Below are 20,395 nucleotides of genomic sequence, written 5' to 3' on the forward strand. Positions count from 1 at the left end.
TCAGTAGGAGAGATCTCTTATGATGCTAGCCACAGAGCTTTGGCAGAAACATTTCGATCAGAAAACTGCAAAGCGGCAGGGAAACGCAGCTCAACCTGATACAAACTTCTCATATCTGTGCCCAGTGTGAAAAAGCAGTGTGACGGGGGACTGCCCCGTCTTTATGAACGTGGTTGGGACTGGCAGGGAGGGGGTTAAAATTCCTCCCGGCCAGGAAAACATGTGAGAATGTGGCTGGAGCCCTAATTGAATAATCAGCAATTATTGATTAATTGGGCTCCAGCCACAGGGGATAAAAGCCAGGGGAGAGGCCCTGGCTAGGAGGAGAGAGTTCTGGAAGGAGAAGAAGAAGAGTGTTTTTGTTTGTGCTGTGTTATTGAGTCCAGTGAAGGCAACGCCCAGCCTGGAAGCCTTAATTTGTAAGTTTTGTTTTGTGTTTATTTTGTGTTGGAAACCTTTTTGTTTGGCCCTTGTGCCTATTTATTTGATTATTTTTGTTTATTAAAAAGCTTTATTTTGAACTTCAAACTATCTCTGAGTCTCAACCTCTGCCAATCCTGTCACAAGCAGTATGTGGTAAATGCACACAAGCGTTACATCTGTGCGGATTGTGCAAATATGGTGGCTACTTTGAAGTATGTTTACATGAATGTGCATTCCTGTTACACAATGGGAACCGAGTTATTTTCTTTGTTATATTTTTTTAAAATTATTTCAATTGTGTATGTAGGCCTACATATAACAAGTTCACAGCTGGTTACACTATAAAATTATTATTTTATTATAGTTTTTCATTTTTTGAAGTCATGCTATGCACTAGGCTAATGTGAAAAAAAAGCTTTGTTATTTTTGTAAATAATTATTCATTTTTACAGATGTTTGTACATATAGCAGTTTACACACAATTTCTTTTGAAATGTTTTTTATTATAGTTTCTTTTTTTTCTCATGCATTGTGTGCGGCAATTTAAAAAATAAAGTCTTTTATGTTTATTTTTTCATTTAAATAGGGTGTTTCTGCTATGCAAATGTTAGATATGATGTTCATAAATAAAACTTTTGAGTTGTATCTGATAGTTTGTGTTTTACTTTCATATCAAAGCTGTTTAAATTGTACCCGTCAAAATGACTACGGCTGGCAGTTCTAGGTAGTTGCACAAACCTGGTGGTTTAGTTTTAATCTGTCCAACAGATTTGAAATGCTACTACTGTTTCCAAAACATTGCTGCTTAATTCCATACAGTGTACCATGCCTCAAAAGTTCTATAAAAATGACCAGCTATGAACCTCTTAATTTAAAACGTTATACCTTTTAAAGTGCTTAAAACATCAAGTAACTTTGTTCTTCGAAATAAACATTTTAAATCTGTAGACTGCTAGATGTGTTACTGTACAGATCAACATATAAAAATGACAGAGATTAAAATTTGTATGTATATATATTTTTCAGCTATTATGAAGATAATGATGATGCAATTCTGAAATCTGGCATAAGACAGAAGGATAGAGTGGCTTTGCAAAGAGTCATGAACCTTATCAATCATTTTATTAGATTTCCTTTTTATCCACACACAAATGTATGCCATTGCACGTTTACCCAAGTAATGTGGACTACACTTATATAGCACTCAAATGCTACCAATACACATATTTAGTAAAACATGAACTATTCAGTCTTTAATATGATACGTTTGTGTGCCTTGATTTATAATTGCATGAAATACAAAACAAGAAATAAATCTGAAAATTCCCTGTTTAAATTAAATCTGAAACACTGGTCGAATCATATTTCAGTTAGAAACATTCAGTAACTTACAAATAGCTTTAGCACTGTGTCCATATTATTTTAGAGCAGCTGTATTGTCTTTTACTGTAAATATCCTTAAGCAACCGGACATCAAAACAATAATGAAATCATGCTGCAAAACTAGATGTAATTAACGAATGCTTCAGTACTTTTATTAGTGGCTCATCAGTTTACCATTACTAGGCTCCAAGTGCCCTCTGGTGCTGAATAGATTTTTCTTATTGTATCATCACTACAGTATACAGAATGGAAGTTGACAGGTGCCCGCTTTGGTGAATTAAGATAAGTTTAGTATTTTATCATTATTTGGAAACAAAGTTGGCAGGCTATAGTTTGTTATATTTTTTCAATTCCAACTCCTTGCTTGTTTGCTTCTTGAATTCACAGTAAATCAAATGTAATATTGGTATAATTTTCTGTTTTATTCAGTTTTACTGATCCTGAATGCACAGCATGTTTTTTTGCTTTTTTATTTTGTTTCTTCTCAAGGCTTAAAATAGGAGTGACCGAGTCCAAGCACCAGTAACACAAATGCACAAGAAATATCATGAAATTTTGTTTCAGTTTTAAAATGATTTTAGGCTTGTTTAAATCAACTTTTAAACTTAAACTGGAAATAAAGCTAGTTGCAGCCTTCAGAGACTTAACACACCTCTAATTTTTTTAAATGATTCCACACAAGACGAACTTCATAACACCAACAGCATTCAATCATTGTCATGCCTTACTCCATCTCACTAGAGCTGAAAACAGGGCCCATAGTGACTACTATTATTTTTTTAAAGGCCTAGTTAAGGCCCAATTCTTTTTGAACCAATAGGAGTTGTGTAGTGCTCAATCTCTTGTACTTTTCCCTTTAAAAAGGTGCAATGTGACTTCTTTTTCAATATTGGGGATTGGGAAAGTGCGTGCACAAAAAAATAAATAAATAAATAAATAAATAAATAAATAAAAACCTCCCGCGATGTAACAAAAGAATCATAAAATCATGTTTTATCCAGAATATTCTTCTCATTAGTGAAATTAGACTATTGCAATGCTGGATTTTTTCTGTATAATTCTATGTAAATAAATATAACTATAAAAGGGGCAACAATATTAATCCAGAAACAGAATATATATATATATATATATATATATATATATATATATATATATATATATATAATTTTTTTTTATGCTGGGTTGTTTATTGGATGATGACAACACCACCACCACCACCACAAATTTCACTTCTATAGCGCTCTTCATGCAAGCATTCCGGGGCAAAAAGCACGTGTCTAATATAATCCAGCTACAAATAAACAGACCCAAACAAATACGTTTTCAAACAGGATTTAAAAGATTCAATTGTATCATCAATCATCACCCATTCAAATGAATATACTGCCATATTCAAGTAACTCAGAACACCTTTTTCACACATGTACTAGATTAAAACGTTACCATTTATTCCATCAGATTTTGACATGTTCAGTCGGTGCGTCCTCTTCTCACGCCACTCTGTCATACCCCAAGTCTCTCCATCTACCACAGATTCATCACCATCATCAATGTGTACCTCACTCGTCCAAATAAATTCTGCTCCAGTTCTCTTCACTCCCTCACGGTCCAAATATGGCTACAGGCACTCCATAATCCAGGAGGATAACAAATGTGCAATAACTTCAAGGAAGCAGCCTGATCTTACCCCTCGTGTCATTTTCTCTGTAACTTCAATAACTTCCTGTCAAGTCCATCCCCTTTCAAATCCAATCATCAGTGCTGTATGAATATCATGTAGTGTAATCCCCTTTGGGATTTAATACCTTTCATTCTCCTTTCAACATTCACTTTCCTCCACTCACTCTTGCAGTCTTAGATCCTGTATAATCTGCAGACTTCCTTCACAAACTTCTTCTTCTATAAAAGGTGGACATACAAGGCATTCAGATCTCTCTTTCTCTCAAAGAACTCCAGCTCAATGAAGTGCACAAGTCACAAATACCCTTGCATACTACTATAGACAGTCTTGCTCAATCTATACTTGCTTCTTCCATTGAGACAAAACTGATTAATAAAGAAAACTTTGACGAAGTGAAATCTGGTAGTGAGCATGTATGAAACTCTTTTATCCTGCCATCTGTTTCAACTGTCTCCCCTTCAGATCCAATGTTCCTGAGCAAAATAACTGTACATGTGTCACTCATCACTGATTGCTCTTCCTCCTCCTCCAGGTCCTTCTATGTTTGGATTTCCTGCAGAAAAATATTCTGGTCATTCTTTCAGAATAAAAGCAGCATTGTCCACTTCCAGATGAGGAATTCCAGATCAAGTAACTTGGCTGATTGTCATGCAAAGCATATCAATCTTGCATCAGATCGATCATCATCGTCATCATCATCGTCATCGTCATCGTCATCTCCAAAATGTTATGTATTTAATTTGCATTAAAAGAGCCTGTTGGTGTGGGATTGGAGACCTGCTTGAAACAATTATTTGGGGGTCTACTGCCTTATCCAACAGGCCAGGTGGTGGACCCTCATACCAAGCGGGTTTGAGATCATTATTCATTTCTATACGTTGCATGATCAATAAAATATACACTTTTCAAATGTCTCTGTTGTGGGGGCTTGTCCTGATCTACTTAAACTGATTTACAAAATTATTCAGTAATTAACACATTAAACTACTGTCTAGTTCTAAAACATAGCCTAATCATGACAAGCAATCATGGCCATTGACATGCTTTAAAGATAAAGCACAGCCTAGCAGTCCAGGCTCTCGGCTTCTTGATTCCTAATCTTGATTGTTAACCTTCAATATTTGTCTTTGTTTTTTAATACAAACTACCCCGTCCAATAAACTATTTTATTTGTTAAACTTTATTAATGTTTTATTAGAGTACAGCCATTCTGTGTCCCATTTTGGGTTTTATATCCACCTCATGTGGACTAATACATTACCCTGAGGCTGACAATCTGATCGCATTAAAAAGAAAAGAAAATAATAAAAAAGTAAGACCTGTGTTTTAAAGAGCATCTGAAAGATGCAATCAAAAAGGGGGCTTGTACTTGTCCCTGAACCATGTAAAACACAATGGGGAAGTTGGTATTCTGCAGCTGAATACCATGCTCCCTAACGTTAAAGGGGCTCAATTATTTAATGAAAGCACAACAATGCATCATTTTGCAACCCTCAGTACAAGGGTTAGAAAGCTGCAACGTTAGAGTTCATCAAATATATATGCTGAATTAACAAATACACATGCTCGGCCACAGGAGGCGTGAAAAACTACAGACCTTTACACTTGAGCTGCAAAGTGAAAAAAAAAAGGGGGGGGGGGTTGTTGATTTGAAACATGCCATGATATTAAATCTTGAGGGAAGAAGATCTGAAAAAATGCTGAACTCTTTCTTGATTCATCTTTTATATCCCCTTGATATTCTGTAAGCATTGCTGTTGACGTTCAAGTGTCAGCTGTATGTGTTTTTATGTTCTAACCTCTCATTTAAAAAGCATTGCCAATTGCATATTAAAACATAAATGCACATATGGGACATCAAATGTACTACTTGCTGGAGAGACTCCAGTTCTTAAGCTGTTAGGAAATTAATAATAATAAAAAAATAAAAATAAAACACTGAAAAAAAGATAGAATAGGTAACAATGGACAAAAATAAAATAACAATGAAGTGGTCTAAAATAGTAAATGCTGTATTGTTCAATATAATTTGAATATGAATTGCCAACATCTTTACTGTGGTTTCTGTCACCCATACTTGTTTCACATTGGAAGTAAGAATTTTAAATCTATTTATGACCAGTGTACATGTATAAGAACATGTGCTGAGCAGAGCCTACAAGATGCGCATACATTTCTAATAAAGCATGTTCTCGATACAGTTGACAGCTGCTTATTTCAAAGTTGAATACCTCAAAAGGCAGGATGACAGATTTACACAGGTTCCGGTCTCCTCCACTGAGGCTGAAACTATTTTACAGTCAGGTCAAAGATGTATGCCACTGACCTTTTATTTAAAATTCACTCAAAAACAATGAGATGATGTTGTATGTTCCTGGTTGTGTGGCAGGTCTGTACTGAGTAAAAACACTGCTTTAAAAGTGCAGTCTGTGTTTTATTATGTATTTACATTTATTTATTTATTGAGGGGGCTTGTCGGATTGAGACATTTCTATATCCATACAGTAGCTTGGAAGCTGTTTGGCTTCATGTACCATGTAATGAGGTCTCTTTTCAAAGATGCATAAAAGCACCACATTTGAGACAGATAGACACTGGTGTTTTAAAGAAACTATTAATAAATGAGCAAAGAGTATAATGTGCACCCTGTGTACTGTACAACAGGTATGACTGAGCAGCATTGGGGTTCATCTCTTGTACTGTATGATGTGCACCTGTTGTTTAACTACTCTACCAAAAACAAAGTATACTGTACGGGATGCTAGTATACTGTGAAACTATGTAGAACACACAAAAGTTCTCTCAATATCCATTACATTATTAAAATACAGTGCACTATTCAAATGTTTAGTTGTCTTAACAGTCGCCATCCCCTCCATACAGCCTTACCGAATGTCCTCATCTGTGACCATAAAGGCTTTGCAGAGGGGCTGGGTCACGTTTAGCCATACAGCTGGGTTCTTTTCCACTGCTGCAGACAGCTGTCCCGTGATTGGTGCAGAACTTGTGTGCAAAGCGCTTGCAATAGCAGATAAAAGGGTCTCGTCTGTGTTACCTGGACCAACACCTGAAAACACACACAAAAAAAATCTAAGACTAGCATAATTTGCAATACCATCAACAAAATACACCCGCTTACCCTATACACAACTATTTAGACAGTTAACTGCACAAATACAATATTTTAGCACACACCTTGTTTGATAGGATTTCAATTGATGACTATTAAACACAATCCTGTAATAAGATTATAGTATTTTGAGGCTCATAAAAAAGTAGCAACATTATGATCTTGAGGTAGAAAAGGCTGTTTGACCGGTGAGGCACACACTTTTTATATAATTTTAGATAGGTATATTAATTTGTTATACAGTCACTTGGGGACTAAACAAAAATCGCATTAGGTCATAAACTGACATTTGCTACATCATTTAGAGCTGCCACATGATATCCCATAGGAAGCCCCATTTTCCATTATTCATCATTAGTGATGAAAGCGCCCTCAAATGGACCACTGTGAAAGTTATGACAAGCACCTCATCTTGGGAAACAGAAGTCCTGGTGAGGACTTCATCAAGGCTTTCAGGTGCACCTTGATTGCTTATGAGTTGCAGGTTAAATGGATTTACACCAGCTAAGTGGAATTTAAACAGACTAAATCAGTTTAGAAACAAAAATACATTCTCATAAATTGGTTTTAGATGTCTATAAACACCGACATCACACTGCTAATGGTAAAGATCAGAGTTTAAGTAAAGAGTTTAAGTAATACTCCAACGTAAAAATGCAGTCAATCTTCCCCCATGCTATAGTATAAACTGTAGAAAGTTCTAGATCGAATTGAAAGCGTGATGTTTACTCTAGTTAAGAGAAACAAGCCCACCTTGTAAACCTTTTGGAAGTTCCATGGTTCTTATTATCTGTTCAGTTACATCAGACGCAGTCAAACCTTGTAGTCTCTTCTCCCAGAAAAGCTGCAGTTAAAAGAAAACAAAAAAATCCATCAGATTTCATGGTCGCACACCTGTACTTTACAGCATACAGATATTACTGTGTGAAAGTGGCCAGTGATCATTTTGACAGACTCCTGGGACAAAACCAATGTTTTGGCTGGAGGTCTGGGGGCCACCTAGACCCCCCGAAGCTCTGGGGTTGTACATGCTCTCAGATGCAATCCAAGTCATTTTGGACCACTTTCAGAAGCACACTTGAACTTGACTTTGTAGAAAAAAAATTAAAGATGGATCTACCTAATACAATCACATGAGGCTAGTTAACAAACATAGTTTATGAAATGTTACTCAAAGCTTTTACATGTATGCCCAATTCACATAATATACAGTACATTTTATAAAACCTCAGCTGCAAAAATCATATACAATCTCTGCTTAATCTCTGCACCCTGTTTGCCACAGCAGGTGGAAAACGGAAGAAATTAAAAACGACAGCGAGACAGCAAGGAAGGATTGACTGGAAGAAACTATTAATATTACTTATGCCCAGGTAACATTATTTATACATGTATGCTCTAAAGAAAAGGTAATATATTTTAAAATGAGATTTAGGCTCATGTGTAGGGCTATGCTGTGCTTTTCAGTTTTCAACATGACCGGAATTTAAATAGCCAATCCTTTGCTTGAGCAGGGGAAGTACAGCATTATTTTAATTATCAATAGTATTCGGTATTGCAGTTCTCGCAGAATATAATTTAAAAACACCAAAAGTGTGGCTGCACATTGCACTAGTTTTAGAATGGTACCAGAATGCATAGCTGCTCTAGAACGCATCGTTGTCTTTCACAGTGGATCGGCAGAAAATTAGATTTAAGATTCTGGTTGAACTTTACTGTTATAAATTACTGTTTTAAAATGTTACATTGCTTAAATATGCATTTATTTGGAAATAAATGATTAGGCAATGTTAGATAAAAATTAATGGATTTTTTTCTAACACATTCTAACACAGTACGCCAAATAAAAATGTTCTTTTCATGCATGAAAAGGGTCAAAACATACCTGCATACAGCTACTGGGAATGAGAGATGGAGCGATCTTTTGGTCATTGCGAGCCAACCTGATTATTTTTGTTTATTTGTGATTATCTGTGTAAACATGTTATTTAAAATTGTACTTCATATTTCTACTTTCAGCATTCACAGGAATGTGATGCTTATATAGCAGTTCGTGTTCATTGGTTTATCTTTCATACAAAGTGTCATTTTTGGTGGAAAGCAGGTGAAATATATCAAACTTAACTCAAGGTTGTAAGTATGTGTCAAACCTGGTGAGATATATTCAGACGGACACTCTAAAAATGGAGTTACACTGCATTCTTACCCCTGGCTCTTTTTGTAAAGCCCTAGCTGCTACTCAAACGATAAAAAAAAATGATGTTGTACCGCTAATGTGGCCGTGAAATGTTTACATATGGGATATCAGAAGCTGGCAACAGAACAATTAGGTTAGTTTTTCTGTATCCTCCAGTTTTCGCAGTCTATTATTTACCCTCCTTTCCGCTCACACAAAGACACAGTCATGTTTTTCTAAATAGTTTTGTAAACGGAATCAGAATTGTGCAGTGCGGACTATAGGTCAAGCCAATGTGTGTTTTATTGTGTTCTTTTTATTAATGTCTGACTTCTGGCATCTCCTGAATGACTTTCCGTTTTTTTATATCCCATTTTAAACCGTTTAAAGGCAACATCATGACAAAACATAGAATGCTAGTGTGTCTACATGGAGCAAAAAAAAAAGTACAGGGGCAAAATATATAGGTCTGCCTCCCCTGTGCATTATGGGTCTAAATCAAGTTACAGTCGTCCCCCCCCCCCCCCCCCCCCAATTTTTTTGGCATTCCTACATGAATCATAGAAATGGTCATTTTGACGGAATTCCATCTACAGATGGAAAACTATCACCCATGTATATTTGATGATTTATACAGTCAAACACCATACATTGCTTCCCCTTCGTTTATCCAATATGAAGATATATCTCGAGTTCATTTGCCTGGTTCTTTTGTGTTTTTGTTATTGTTTTTCTTGTGGGACCTTCTCTATCCCAGTTTGATTCCTCTGACATTTATCTGTACAGCATGACCTAAAAGCTTTTGAAACAAACAAACAAACAAACAAACAAACAGTCAGCCAGGAGGTTTATGCCGTTTATTCCTTTAAAAGGGATTCCATAGCTATTAGCTGTGAAGCTATTCCAACTCGGCAGGTACCCTTATTCAACTGACTGTGAAAAGATTTTAGAAAAGAGTTAATGCCTTAAGTTACATTTCTCCTTCTGTGAGTTTGAGTTCTTGTTCTCCTGATTGATTGTGCCTTTCACTGACCCTCCAAGAGGCCTTCTGCCTGGCTTGTGGGGTACTATATACAGTAGGTTAAAACATCAAAACGGACCCATGTATGAAACCTGATAATTGGATGACAACACAAGAGATGTGTGGGTCAATAAGGCCAGCCAATCACATAGCTCTATCATGACTTTCTAGATTTAATTATACAAGCAGGACAATATTCAGCCAAAAGGATTTTTTCAACAATAAAAAGGGAGAGAGCAATAACCCATTATTGACAGCCTGAAATCAAAATTACCTTTCTTCGATAGATGAATGGTTTTCTTAATATTATATAAATATACTGGTTACCGTATAAAACTTACAAGTACTGTAGGACTTCCAAATTGTTATGCTAAATTGACTTCTCTCTTCATTTGCACCCTGCCACTAAACTATTGACTTGTGGGTAAGAGGCAGAAGCTAAGGAAGGCTTAGATGAAAATTGCATGCCACTGAATAGAACATTTAAAACACAAGGGCATAAGAGGGGTCGAAGACATTGAAAAAGGCTTCATATTCCACAGTGCGCTATTTGGTCAGTTATACACACACGCACACGAAAATATAAGTGCAGTATTTTTACTTTAAGTGTATTTAAGAATCTTGACAAAAACAGTGCACGTCATTAAAAAAACCTTGGTATTTGTGACATTGTATGTGCAGTCATGTACCTTGAATTAAGAAACCCCTTTGTTATATATGCTTTCAAATGTGTTTTTACTGAAAATAAATACAAATATGCTGTTGGTGTTATGTTGTCTTCTTGCATGTTGGAGCTACAGATCATCAAAATGCAGGTTTTACACATTGCATATGGTGTCAATAATTACACTGAAAAACACACACACACACACACACACACACATTTGAGTACTCATTAAATAGAGGATATTTCAAAATAATGAACTGCTCCCCGTTCGAGTTAATGTCAGGATATGATAGGCCCGTACAGCAGTTTGTGTTAAATTGCCATACTTTTCATCAATATCATAATCCAGGGTTTTAGACCAATTCCCAACATTTTTCTTTTTTATTGTGTATTTATAATATTGGCTCAAAGTGGGAATCCGCTTCACTCAGCATATTCCACATTGGTTTCCAATATAGTTAATGTCAGAAGGCTTGAAACGCCGGGTCCACAAAAATAAAGGATAGGGAAAAAAGAACAATTACATTTGAAATTGAATAATAGTATTTTAGAAGTGTATTGCATTCATTAAAATTCATAAAGTGTTATACATAAGAACAGATACCTTTGACACCAAAATCGGTACTGGAGTCTTTTGTAACATCATGACAGGGTTCTCAATTTTCAGTTGAGCACATCAAACATTTATATTACTAAAACTGCATTATTTTTTATTTTACTATTTTCTTATGTTTCTACTGTTAACAGTACAGGTTATTATGCTGAAAATCCAACATTACAAATATTATTGTCTGTTTTAAAATATATCTTAAATATTTGAGACTGAAGCTAAATCAATCAATCAAATCAAGAATTACGGTTGGGGGTGTAACCAAGACACAAAAGTGGAGCATGTCTGTTGTGCTGGGAGGTAACATTTTACAAAACTTATTTACTATTAAAACTAAATAAATAAATAAATAAATAAATAAATAAATAAAAATAAATAATATGCCATTTTTTTCTTTTTTAAAGTTATCTTTAATAGTATTCAATGAGAGTAATAATATGCAACTAAATTGAGGAATACTGACTTATTTATGAATAAAAGTTTAAAAAATAAATAAATGAAAGACAAAAAGGTTAATATCTGAGAGAAAATATTTTAACTATTGTTGATTATACATGGCTGTTCGCTGCATTCTTCCCAGGTTCAGTCATCTGTGCACTCCACTTCTATAGAATGCAGATTTTGCTTACAATCCAGTATATTGACAGCTCCCAAAAGTAATTTTAGCATTAGGGTTAGTGAAGTGGTCCCAGTTTTGCATTCTACTGTGTATAATTTGTGTGATTTAAAGCAGTATACAGTAGGTATAATAAAGTTGTGTGAAATAAAACATTTTGCAATCATATTTTATTTACAGGTTCCACCAAATTAAAATGAGAATACAAGCTTGCAAAATAAGACTCCGAGTGCACAGCAGTTTAATCCATTCCTATTTTACTATCAGTTTAATAAGACAAACCTGAGCTTATTTCCATCCCTGCAATTTGTAGGACTTTGGAAGTTACTTAATTAGCTAGAATCCTTTCAATTTGACATGCAAAGGATTTTGTTTAACAGTTATTTTAACCAAAGTTCAAACCCCGGTGGGGACACTGCTCCTGTACCCTTGAGCAAGGTACTTTACCTAGATTGCTCCAGTAAAAACCCAACTGTATAAATAGGTAATTGTATGTAAAAATAATGTGGTATCTTGTAACAATTGTAAGTCGCCCTGGATAAGGGGGTCAGCTAAGAAATAAATAATAATAATTGTATGTATATAAATGCCGTTTAAAAAAAAAAAATGTCCATCATACAAAGTGTGATGGACCCCTTTCAAGACAGGTAAATATTAAGAGAATAATCTTTTGTGATGTCTTAGAACCAAAAATGAGTCAGTTCCAATTGTATTTTTGTATAATAACACAAAATGTCAAAACTAGGTAAATAGAGACTGTTCCATGCATTACATGTTTGAGGATGTTAAACATAATTTACATTATATTTTGATAAATGTACATAAGTGTTTTCAGAAAGGACATAACCTTAAGTGCCATGCTAAATAAAGAAAACACACCTACTTTTTTGGTGTCAATGTTGCATACAAATAGTTGGATGGTCTCTGAATAAAACTGTGTCCATTTTTTATCTTAAGACTTGCTTGTTATTTAAACTCATACCTCACACATTTGATAACTAAAAGACATAAATGCAATAAAGTAATCTTTAAATTTGATCTTGTGTTCCCACTGTTGGTACTGACCCAGATCTCTACCATACATGATAGTTCATTAAATCACTCACTTTGTTAGCTCATTATTTATTGCACACCTATTTTTAAGTAAGACATTGACATTAATGGGATCTTGGTTGTACAATAAATCCCACCAGGGTTAAACAGGATTCATATAGGAGTTTAAGAAGCAGTGTTTAGATAATTAAAACATACCTCATTGTCTTTAAATACAGTAAGTAAATCTTTTCAGAACATTCCAACATTAATTTAAATAGTAATACGACAACATTCATTCAAATCCATGCTTTCATTGTATTGAATTACAAGCATCATCTGACTAAACTGTTTTCAGTTTTAAAAACCCTGGATGCTTCAAACCTCAAACTAAACAAACCATTTCCGGTACTCTAAGGACCCAGCTTGAAGAGCTAATATATGACGGCTTGTTTGTTTGTACAGCATAATGGAGTCAGGAGGGAGAGTTATCACCATTTCTAGAATCTAGAATATTTAGTTAACTTAAGATACTCACAGCCTGAGGATTTCCTACTCTGTTTAGTACAGGATCATTCAGCTCACACAACCTCTGGGAAGGTAATGCTTCTGAATTATAACAAGACATCCTTTCTCTACATTTAACAGATTGCTCCTGGCATGCCATTTTTTTTTTTTTTTTTTAAAACACAGAACCGACAGCAAAGAGCAACAAACCTCAATGGAATTTGCTGCAGATATTCTGTATTTCTTTCAGTAAACTTTTTTTTTGCCTCTTGCACAAAATACACTTTCTTGGTTTTTGATTGTCTTTGATCAGTTCCTATGATGAGCTCTTCTTTCAGTAGAGACAACTTATACAAAGCAGTTTATAATCAAGGAGAATGAACGTGCCACGTTAAATCATAGGAGAATGAATGTGCCATGTTAAAAACCATAGGAGAATGAATGTGCCATGTTAAAATCCTTTACAGAATGCATGGAAATGATTCAGCTGGATTCCTTTCCAAGGTTTCAATCTACATGTGATCCATTAGATAGAATGTTGCGTGTAACTATGCAGCAACAATCACGAGAAAGCAGAAGGATCTCAGGGGTACTAAAGCGGGTGCCTGTGTAACCAGCTAATCTACCAACAGTGTGACTGAATTTGCAGAACAAAAGGGAATATTGGTTGTAGATAAACTGGCTATTCTATTCTCTTTCATCATCCAAAGTCCTAAAGCACCACTTTTGTGGCTGACTGACAAAAACAACAAAACAAAATCTTTGAGCAACCTTCCTGAAGATGCATGTGCTGAGCTGAAAACTTCATGGTGTCTAGTGCATGACCATTCAGCATAGATAATATCTAGGAATGTAATGCCTCCTGAATGCCTAATATTTAGTATTCTCTATTGTAAAAAATAGAAGTGCAGGTCAATTTTAAGTTATTCTACACTACAAATAATGTAATGTTGCCAAATTCTTTCATTATAAACATTGCATTTTTAAATATTATTTTCCTTCACATATTCAATGCACAGGAAAAACAAAAAAAATGATTAAAATACATGCTTTCTATGCATTTACAAAAACATCTAAAATCCTTATTTTATATTGAAAGAAAACAATAATTTTCCACATCTGCAACTCCAGATTGCTACTATGGTAATTTGGACCTCTCATCAGCTCAGTGTTTACTGAAAAAACGATCTCCTGGAAAACCATTATCAACAGCTCAAGAACAGTAATAAAAAATAAAAATGATAGACCGGTTTCTCAATGCTCCTTCCTCTCTCCATCATCTCCATAGCCACCTGAATCACACATGTGCTACTGTAATACTCTCAATAAATGGTCTGAATCTGATGAGCAAAGTGACCTTTCATTGTGAATATCCAGTGCTGTGTGACAGAAGCCAATTGCATTGCTGTATAATATGCTTAAGGTCAAGAAAAATAGCCTTTTCATTGAATAAGTCAAATGTAGCAGTAAAGTTCAAACAAATATTATGATGTTTAAAAATTATAACCTTTCTTATTGTCAATGACTGCTGAAAAGGATTGCATTGTCAGTACATGCCAATGAATTGCATGGACTGTGATGTGCAACTCCTCAGATACACTTGGTTATAGTATTATGGAAGTCAGTCAACACACTGCAAAACTCAAAAGGTATATTAATGAACTAAAAAAAAAAGCATCTAGCCCTTTAAATGTTATTGAATAGTAGGGATTAGCGATTCAATCGAAGGTACGGTTAATTTCTGAAACAGACTTCGAACGATTAATAAAACTGCACAATTTAGATCTATTATTATACTATAAAACTTCACTTTCTTTTTGGTCACTCATCATAGAAAAGTTACTTCCACATCTCAGCTACTTTCAGTTCCAGCGGGTCTCACTCTGGGATCTGTAGTGCAAGAACCTCAAGACCTGCACTCTGTAAAGCTCATAATACATACAAAACAGCATCACAAACAAAAACATACAGGGAGCGTAGAGTATCAGAACTCTTCGTTATAAATACTTGTCAGAGAAAGAAGGTGAGCGAGTGTTAAAATACTGGAAGTTCATAAATGCAAACTATTTGCATTTTCTTTACACATTTATCAATTACCTTATTAATGACATTTCGTTCCGCCAGAGAAAAGCGGCATTTATTAAAATGATATAAATATAGGGTCAGTCCATGTCAAATCAATTATAAAATGAGCTCCCCAAAGTGATTGTACTGTTCTACTGGGACTTTCACTTGTATGTATCTGTTATTGTTGACTCGTTTTCTCATTTTAGTTTAGTCAGCGAGACAGGTTAATAAATTAATTTTTTTTTTTTTTTTTAATTAAACAAAAATGTTTCAAATTACTATTTTTTGTGTTGCATTTCATTTAATATTATTACATGAAATGTAATACAACAAAGAATGGCAACCTGAAACAAAAGATTATAATAATTGTAATTATTAATTACTGACAATTATTTTTTATAATATTTTGTTTCAGGTTGCCATTCTTTCTTGTATTACGTTATATTTAATGAGTTAATAAACTTCCAGCCATGTATTATTATTATTATTATTATTTTCTGTTCTGCAGTATTATCAACCCTAGAGAGTTAGGGATTCAAAAGAACTTAAGAGAAGATTTCAGGCAGTTGAGAGCAAGAGAGTGCTTTGTCAGATTGTGTGTGCTTTTCTTTATTTAAAAATGGTTTCATTAGTGGTATTGTTTATATATTGGTTATGCTGCTTTAGTAGTGACTTCAATATATGCATACTGTATGTTTTGTAGGTTTGAAAGTGCTGTTGAAAAAAGTTAAAGTTTTTAATTAGAAATAAAGACGCATTTAAATCAGGAACCTTTTCGTGACTTTATTCCCCCCTAAGTAAGATGTTATTTAAATCATGGCTCACTTATAAAATCACGCATCAAAAATCAACCAATCACAGTGAATGATTTGCCCGCCCGCCACTTGAGAACCGCTGGATTAGCACAAGCACTTCAAAACCAAAAACATGTACTATAGTAGGAAGTCTCAAATCAGCAGGGGGTGGTGGAACTTGAAAGCAGAAAAGATGAAACTTATAATTAGTTGAAAAAACTACTAGCCTATTCTATGCAATTTAAAATGGAACCTACTTAAATAACTCAACACACATGGTGAGGAAGAAATTAGCTGAATTTAATAATCTGCATATTTGCGAAGTGTAAAAGCCAGTGCTGCACAATATTAGGGAACGACACACAATCTTTAATTGCAGTATGTCAGAGTTCCATATCTCTTAACATGAATAACACAGAATTGCCCCCCATACATACGTAAATTTAAATTAAGTAAATGGCAGAATCCCATGTGTCCTGAAAACCAAGTAGATAAATGAATCCTACTAACACTGCCTTCATCTGAAACAAAATCAATAAAAGAGTGATTAATCAATCTTTACACCCTGCGGGAGATCAGTGGTGTTTCATGAATATGTCCTCAGCATGACAAGACCAGCAGGCCTGCCCTGTATACAGTAGTTATCTGCTCCACCCAACCACTTTCTTCCCATAGGATTGAATAATAAATAGTCACATTTTAGTATTCAAATGCTTGTATTAACATGGTGTGGCAAAGTGGTTTGCAGTGCACAGGTGTAGTGGTGATGTGATTACGTAACAAAAGACAAACAACAAAGTTCACGGTCCAAACAATATGTTTATTTGTAGTCCTGGTCTGGCGACCACAAAGAATAATCCCAGGCAATACACAGCAATGCACTGCTCCAAAACAATGGGTTGCAGTCCCGAAATAATAAGACACAGTTTTTAAATAATAAACCCAGTAGAACACACACAAAGACACACCTTCAAGTCCAGAGTGATTATTATTGTGCTTGTGGTGTAATACATTTTATTTGTGGCACAGTGTTGTGCGGTTTTAGTGCTGGCCTGTAGCGACAGCACCGGATCGTGTTAGCCATCTAATAACAAACAAGTAGATTTTTAGACACGCAAAACAAACAAAACACTCACTGTAATTTTAGACTCGTCCTTCAGCGGTTCTCTTAACCATTACAAAGGAACAGATCACCTAGCCACGTCCCCTTTTGTACCTTCAGTCACGCCCCCTTGGTTAGCAAGTGCAGCTGTTTCTCCTCCAATCCGCGGTTGCCACATCGCTTTCCCTCTGGAGCGATGACTTAATGTACCATAGCTGTGCCCCCTTTCTAGATGGCTGACTTTCACCTAACCCTGGGAATGAATTGTCAGGCCATCCAGTCCAGGGCACTGTTCCTTTTACACTGTGTCCACACAGGTCGGGAGGGAGATTTATCACCAAGAATCATTCTGGTCTCTGTCACACATGGGTATATGATTTTCAGAATTCCCTTTATCTGAAATACATGAATGCCTTGGTGCAATCAGAAACCAATTTCCTAATCAAACTTCAGACAGGTAATACTGTATATAGTAGCTGGTATTGTTGGTGGTACTTATTAGTTCAGTGACACTTGTTGGTGGAATTAATTTATAACCAAATTTAAAAACCAAAAATGCTTTATTTTATTTTTAAATACCCAGCAATTTGCAACACGTAGACAACATATTTGGTTTATTTGCTTATCAAATCATATCAAGATATGTTCAATGCTTACTTTTCAATTGCAAATCTCATTCAGTTTCTCCTAATACACAATCAGAGATCTGCATAACAATTATTACCTGTACACATTGTGTGTTTACAAATTATATTTACATGATCCTTTTATTGATTTTAATGAATGGCTAATAGTTTAATTAAATCTAAACTTACTGTACATAAAAGTATCTATCAATTAGTATGCCTAGAACCACCATGGCAGTCATTTTGATGGCGAGTCTGTAAGTTATGCGGTTGTCTGTTTATGACTTCCTGATTACATGTATTAAATACCCTGATGGCGTCTGAAAGGCAGGATCACAAAAATAATTCGGCCCACCTAGAACAGCCAAAGCAGTCGTCATTTTGACTGCCTTTTACAATACATGTTTTTATTTTAAATATAACCTACAACATTCATTTTTTTTTATATACAAGCCTGTCATCTCTACTGGACCTGGCAGCCATCAATTCCTTCGTTTTGTACAAGGAATGCACCGGGGAAAATATCAGTAGGAGAGATTTCATCTTTACTAGCCACAGCTCTTCAGCAGAAACATTTTGATCATAAAACTGCAATGCAGCAGGCTGCTGAAGCTCAACCTGGATTCAGTGCTGCACCGAGTGACACACGTGAGAGAAAACTATTATTACAAATGTATTTATAATGCAGTTACTTATTTAATGTCTTCCAATACAATACGTAAAGGATTAGTAGTTTAGAGCCTTGCTGACAATAGAAATAATGAAACAATGTACTGTTCCAGGAGCTTATTGCTTCCTCTGTGTGATGTGTCACAAGCCACATACAGTAAACTTTAATATGGGAAATGTTTTTGAGTTGTTTAAAATGATTTATTTAAATCTTTGCTTAAACTCTACAAACCTCAAATCCACGCTGCCCAACGTAAACAAAACTGCCTCCTGAATCTGTACTGGTTCTGCATGAAAATCAATCAAAACATTTCTCATGCAGGATTGCTAAATAAAAAAATAAAATGGTGATCAATAATCTCTCATTTCCAAGCTTTGTTTTAAAGGTTTTACAATGTTCAAGACTAAATAATAATAAAATCTTTTGTACACAAAAAAGGCTTGACAGTATTGTGAATCCCCAAACAAAGAGCCTAAGCCCATACATACATTCTATCCACAGAAAACAGAACGTGGTTGCCTGGTTAAATTTAAGCAATCCACTATTGTTTATGAAAAATAGCATACTGAAGAGCCCTAATCATTTATCACCATCAGAAAACTGATACCAAACAAACTGCAGGACAAAGCAAGATAAAGCAGTAAATGCAAACTTACTGTAATTACCTTTCCATCCCATTATCTGTACTGAGTACCTCTATTGCTAAAGGACTCGCATTAAACTCCATAAAAAGATTAGCACTCAAATGCAGCAAGCAGCGAATCGATTATTAAAAACTGCTCACTGTTAGTTTAAAATCGAAAGGTGTAGAGTAATTGACCCTCTGCTACATTTTGTGTTTTGAAAAAGGACACTATTAGGAAAGGTTTCACAGCAATATTATTTCACCGTTTCATGTGTGTGTGCATAGGAACCTCTGCTGGAAAAATACTGTAACTGCATGAGCTCCTAGAAAATACTGATCACTGAAACCTTGCTGCAGAAAAAAAAAAAAAAAAATCAAAAACAACCTTTCAGCCAAGTCTAAATCAAGTTACCCAGCTTTTTTTTTTTTTTTAACCACCAGGAGAGCGCTATAAAAGTAACTATGTTGATACAACTCCAAATTCTCTGTGATGCAATTAGGTGACTGTGTACATGATGAATATGACAAACAATGGTAGAAGTACCAATCTACAGTGTATGAACATTTTATACACACATGCTTTCTGCAAACTACTCTGCTCCAAAACTGACCTATTTATGTTTCTATTGTGATAGAGAAAAACAATGAATGCTCAGAGACGTAGCCAGCCTATTAAAGAATAAGAAGCAATTAATCTGATTGCTTCTTCCATGCGAGTTTTACTGTATTTATAGAAACTTCTCTCTCTAGCTCATCAAAAGATCCAAGGGGCATGTATGTATGTATGTATGCATGCAGTGCTGGAAGTGAACAATGTATAGCTAATTGTAATCATGCACTTCACTGGTACAGCTGTATTCATCTCAGTGAATGCAATAATTACAGGATATCACTAACAGAAAACACAGTAGCATTTGTGTGCCATATAGCCCTTTCTTGTAAGTACTAATCCCACTTAACTTCAAGTGCAGCATTTAAGAGGGCTCCCGAGTGGCGCATCCAGTAAAAGCACTTGCGTAGAGTGCAGGATGTGCCCTACAGTCTGGACGTCGCGAGTTCGAGACCATGCTATTCCTTTGCCGACCGAGGACGGGAGCTTCCAGGGGGCGGCGCCTGGTGGGAGGGAGGGTTAAGTCGGCCAGGGTGTCCTCGGCTCACCGCGCACCACCGACCCCTGTAGTCTGGCCGGGCGCCTGCGGGCTTGCCTGTAAGCTGCCCGAGAGCTGCGTTGTCCTCCGACGCTGTAGCTCTTGGGTGGCTGC

At 35.5% G+C, this 20,395-nt stretch overlaps 1 protein-coding gene across 3 annotated transcripts in view; it reads right to left on the reverse strand.

Moving 5' to 3' along the window:
- Positions 1–20,395, reverse strand: part of LOC117420814 (methyl-CpG-binding domain protein 2-like) — a 60,983-nt gene that overhangs the window by 11,633 nt on the left and 28,955 nt on the right. For 2 of the 3 annotated variants that reach the window (XM_059024377.1, XM_059024369.1), the window contains 2 exons: positions 7,374–7,464; positions 6,380–6,557 (listed from right to left, as the gene is read on the reverse strand). In XM_059024377.1, the coding sequence (XP_058880360.1) occupies positions 6,380–6,557; positions 7,374–7,464 (269 nt within the window). Of the gene's footprint in view, positions 1–3,043; positions 4,044–6,379; positions 6,558–7,373; positions 7,465–20,395 lie in introns of those variants that run through there. The other variant, XM_059024372.1, reaches the window with a different exon arrangement.

The sequence above is a fragment of the Acipenser ruthenus genome, chromosome 1 (genome assembly GCF_902713425.1).
Source record: "Acipenser ruthenus chromosome 1, fAciRut3.2 maternal haplotype, whole genome shotgun sequence".
NCBI lineage: Eukaryota > Metazoa > Chordata > Actinopteri > Acipenseriformes > Acipenseridae > Acipenser > Acipenser ruthenus.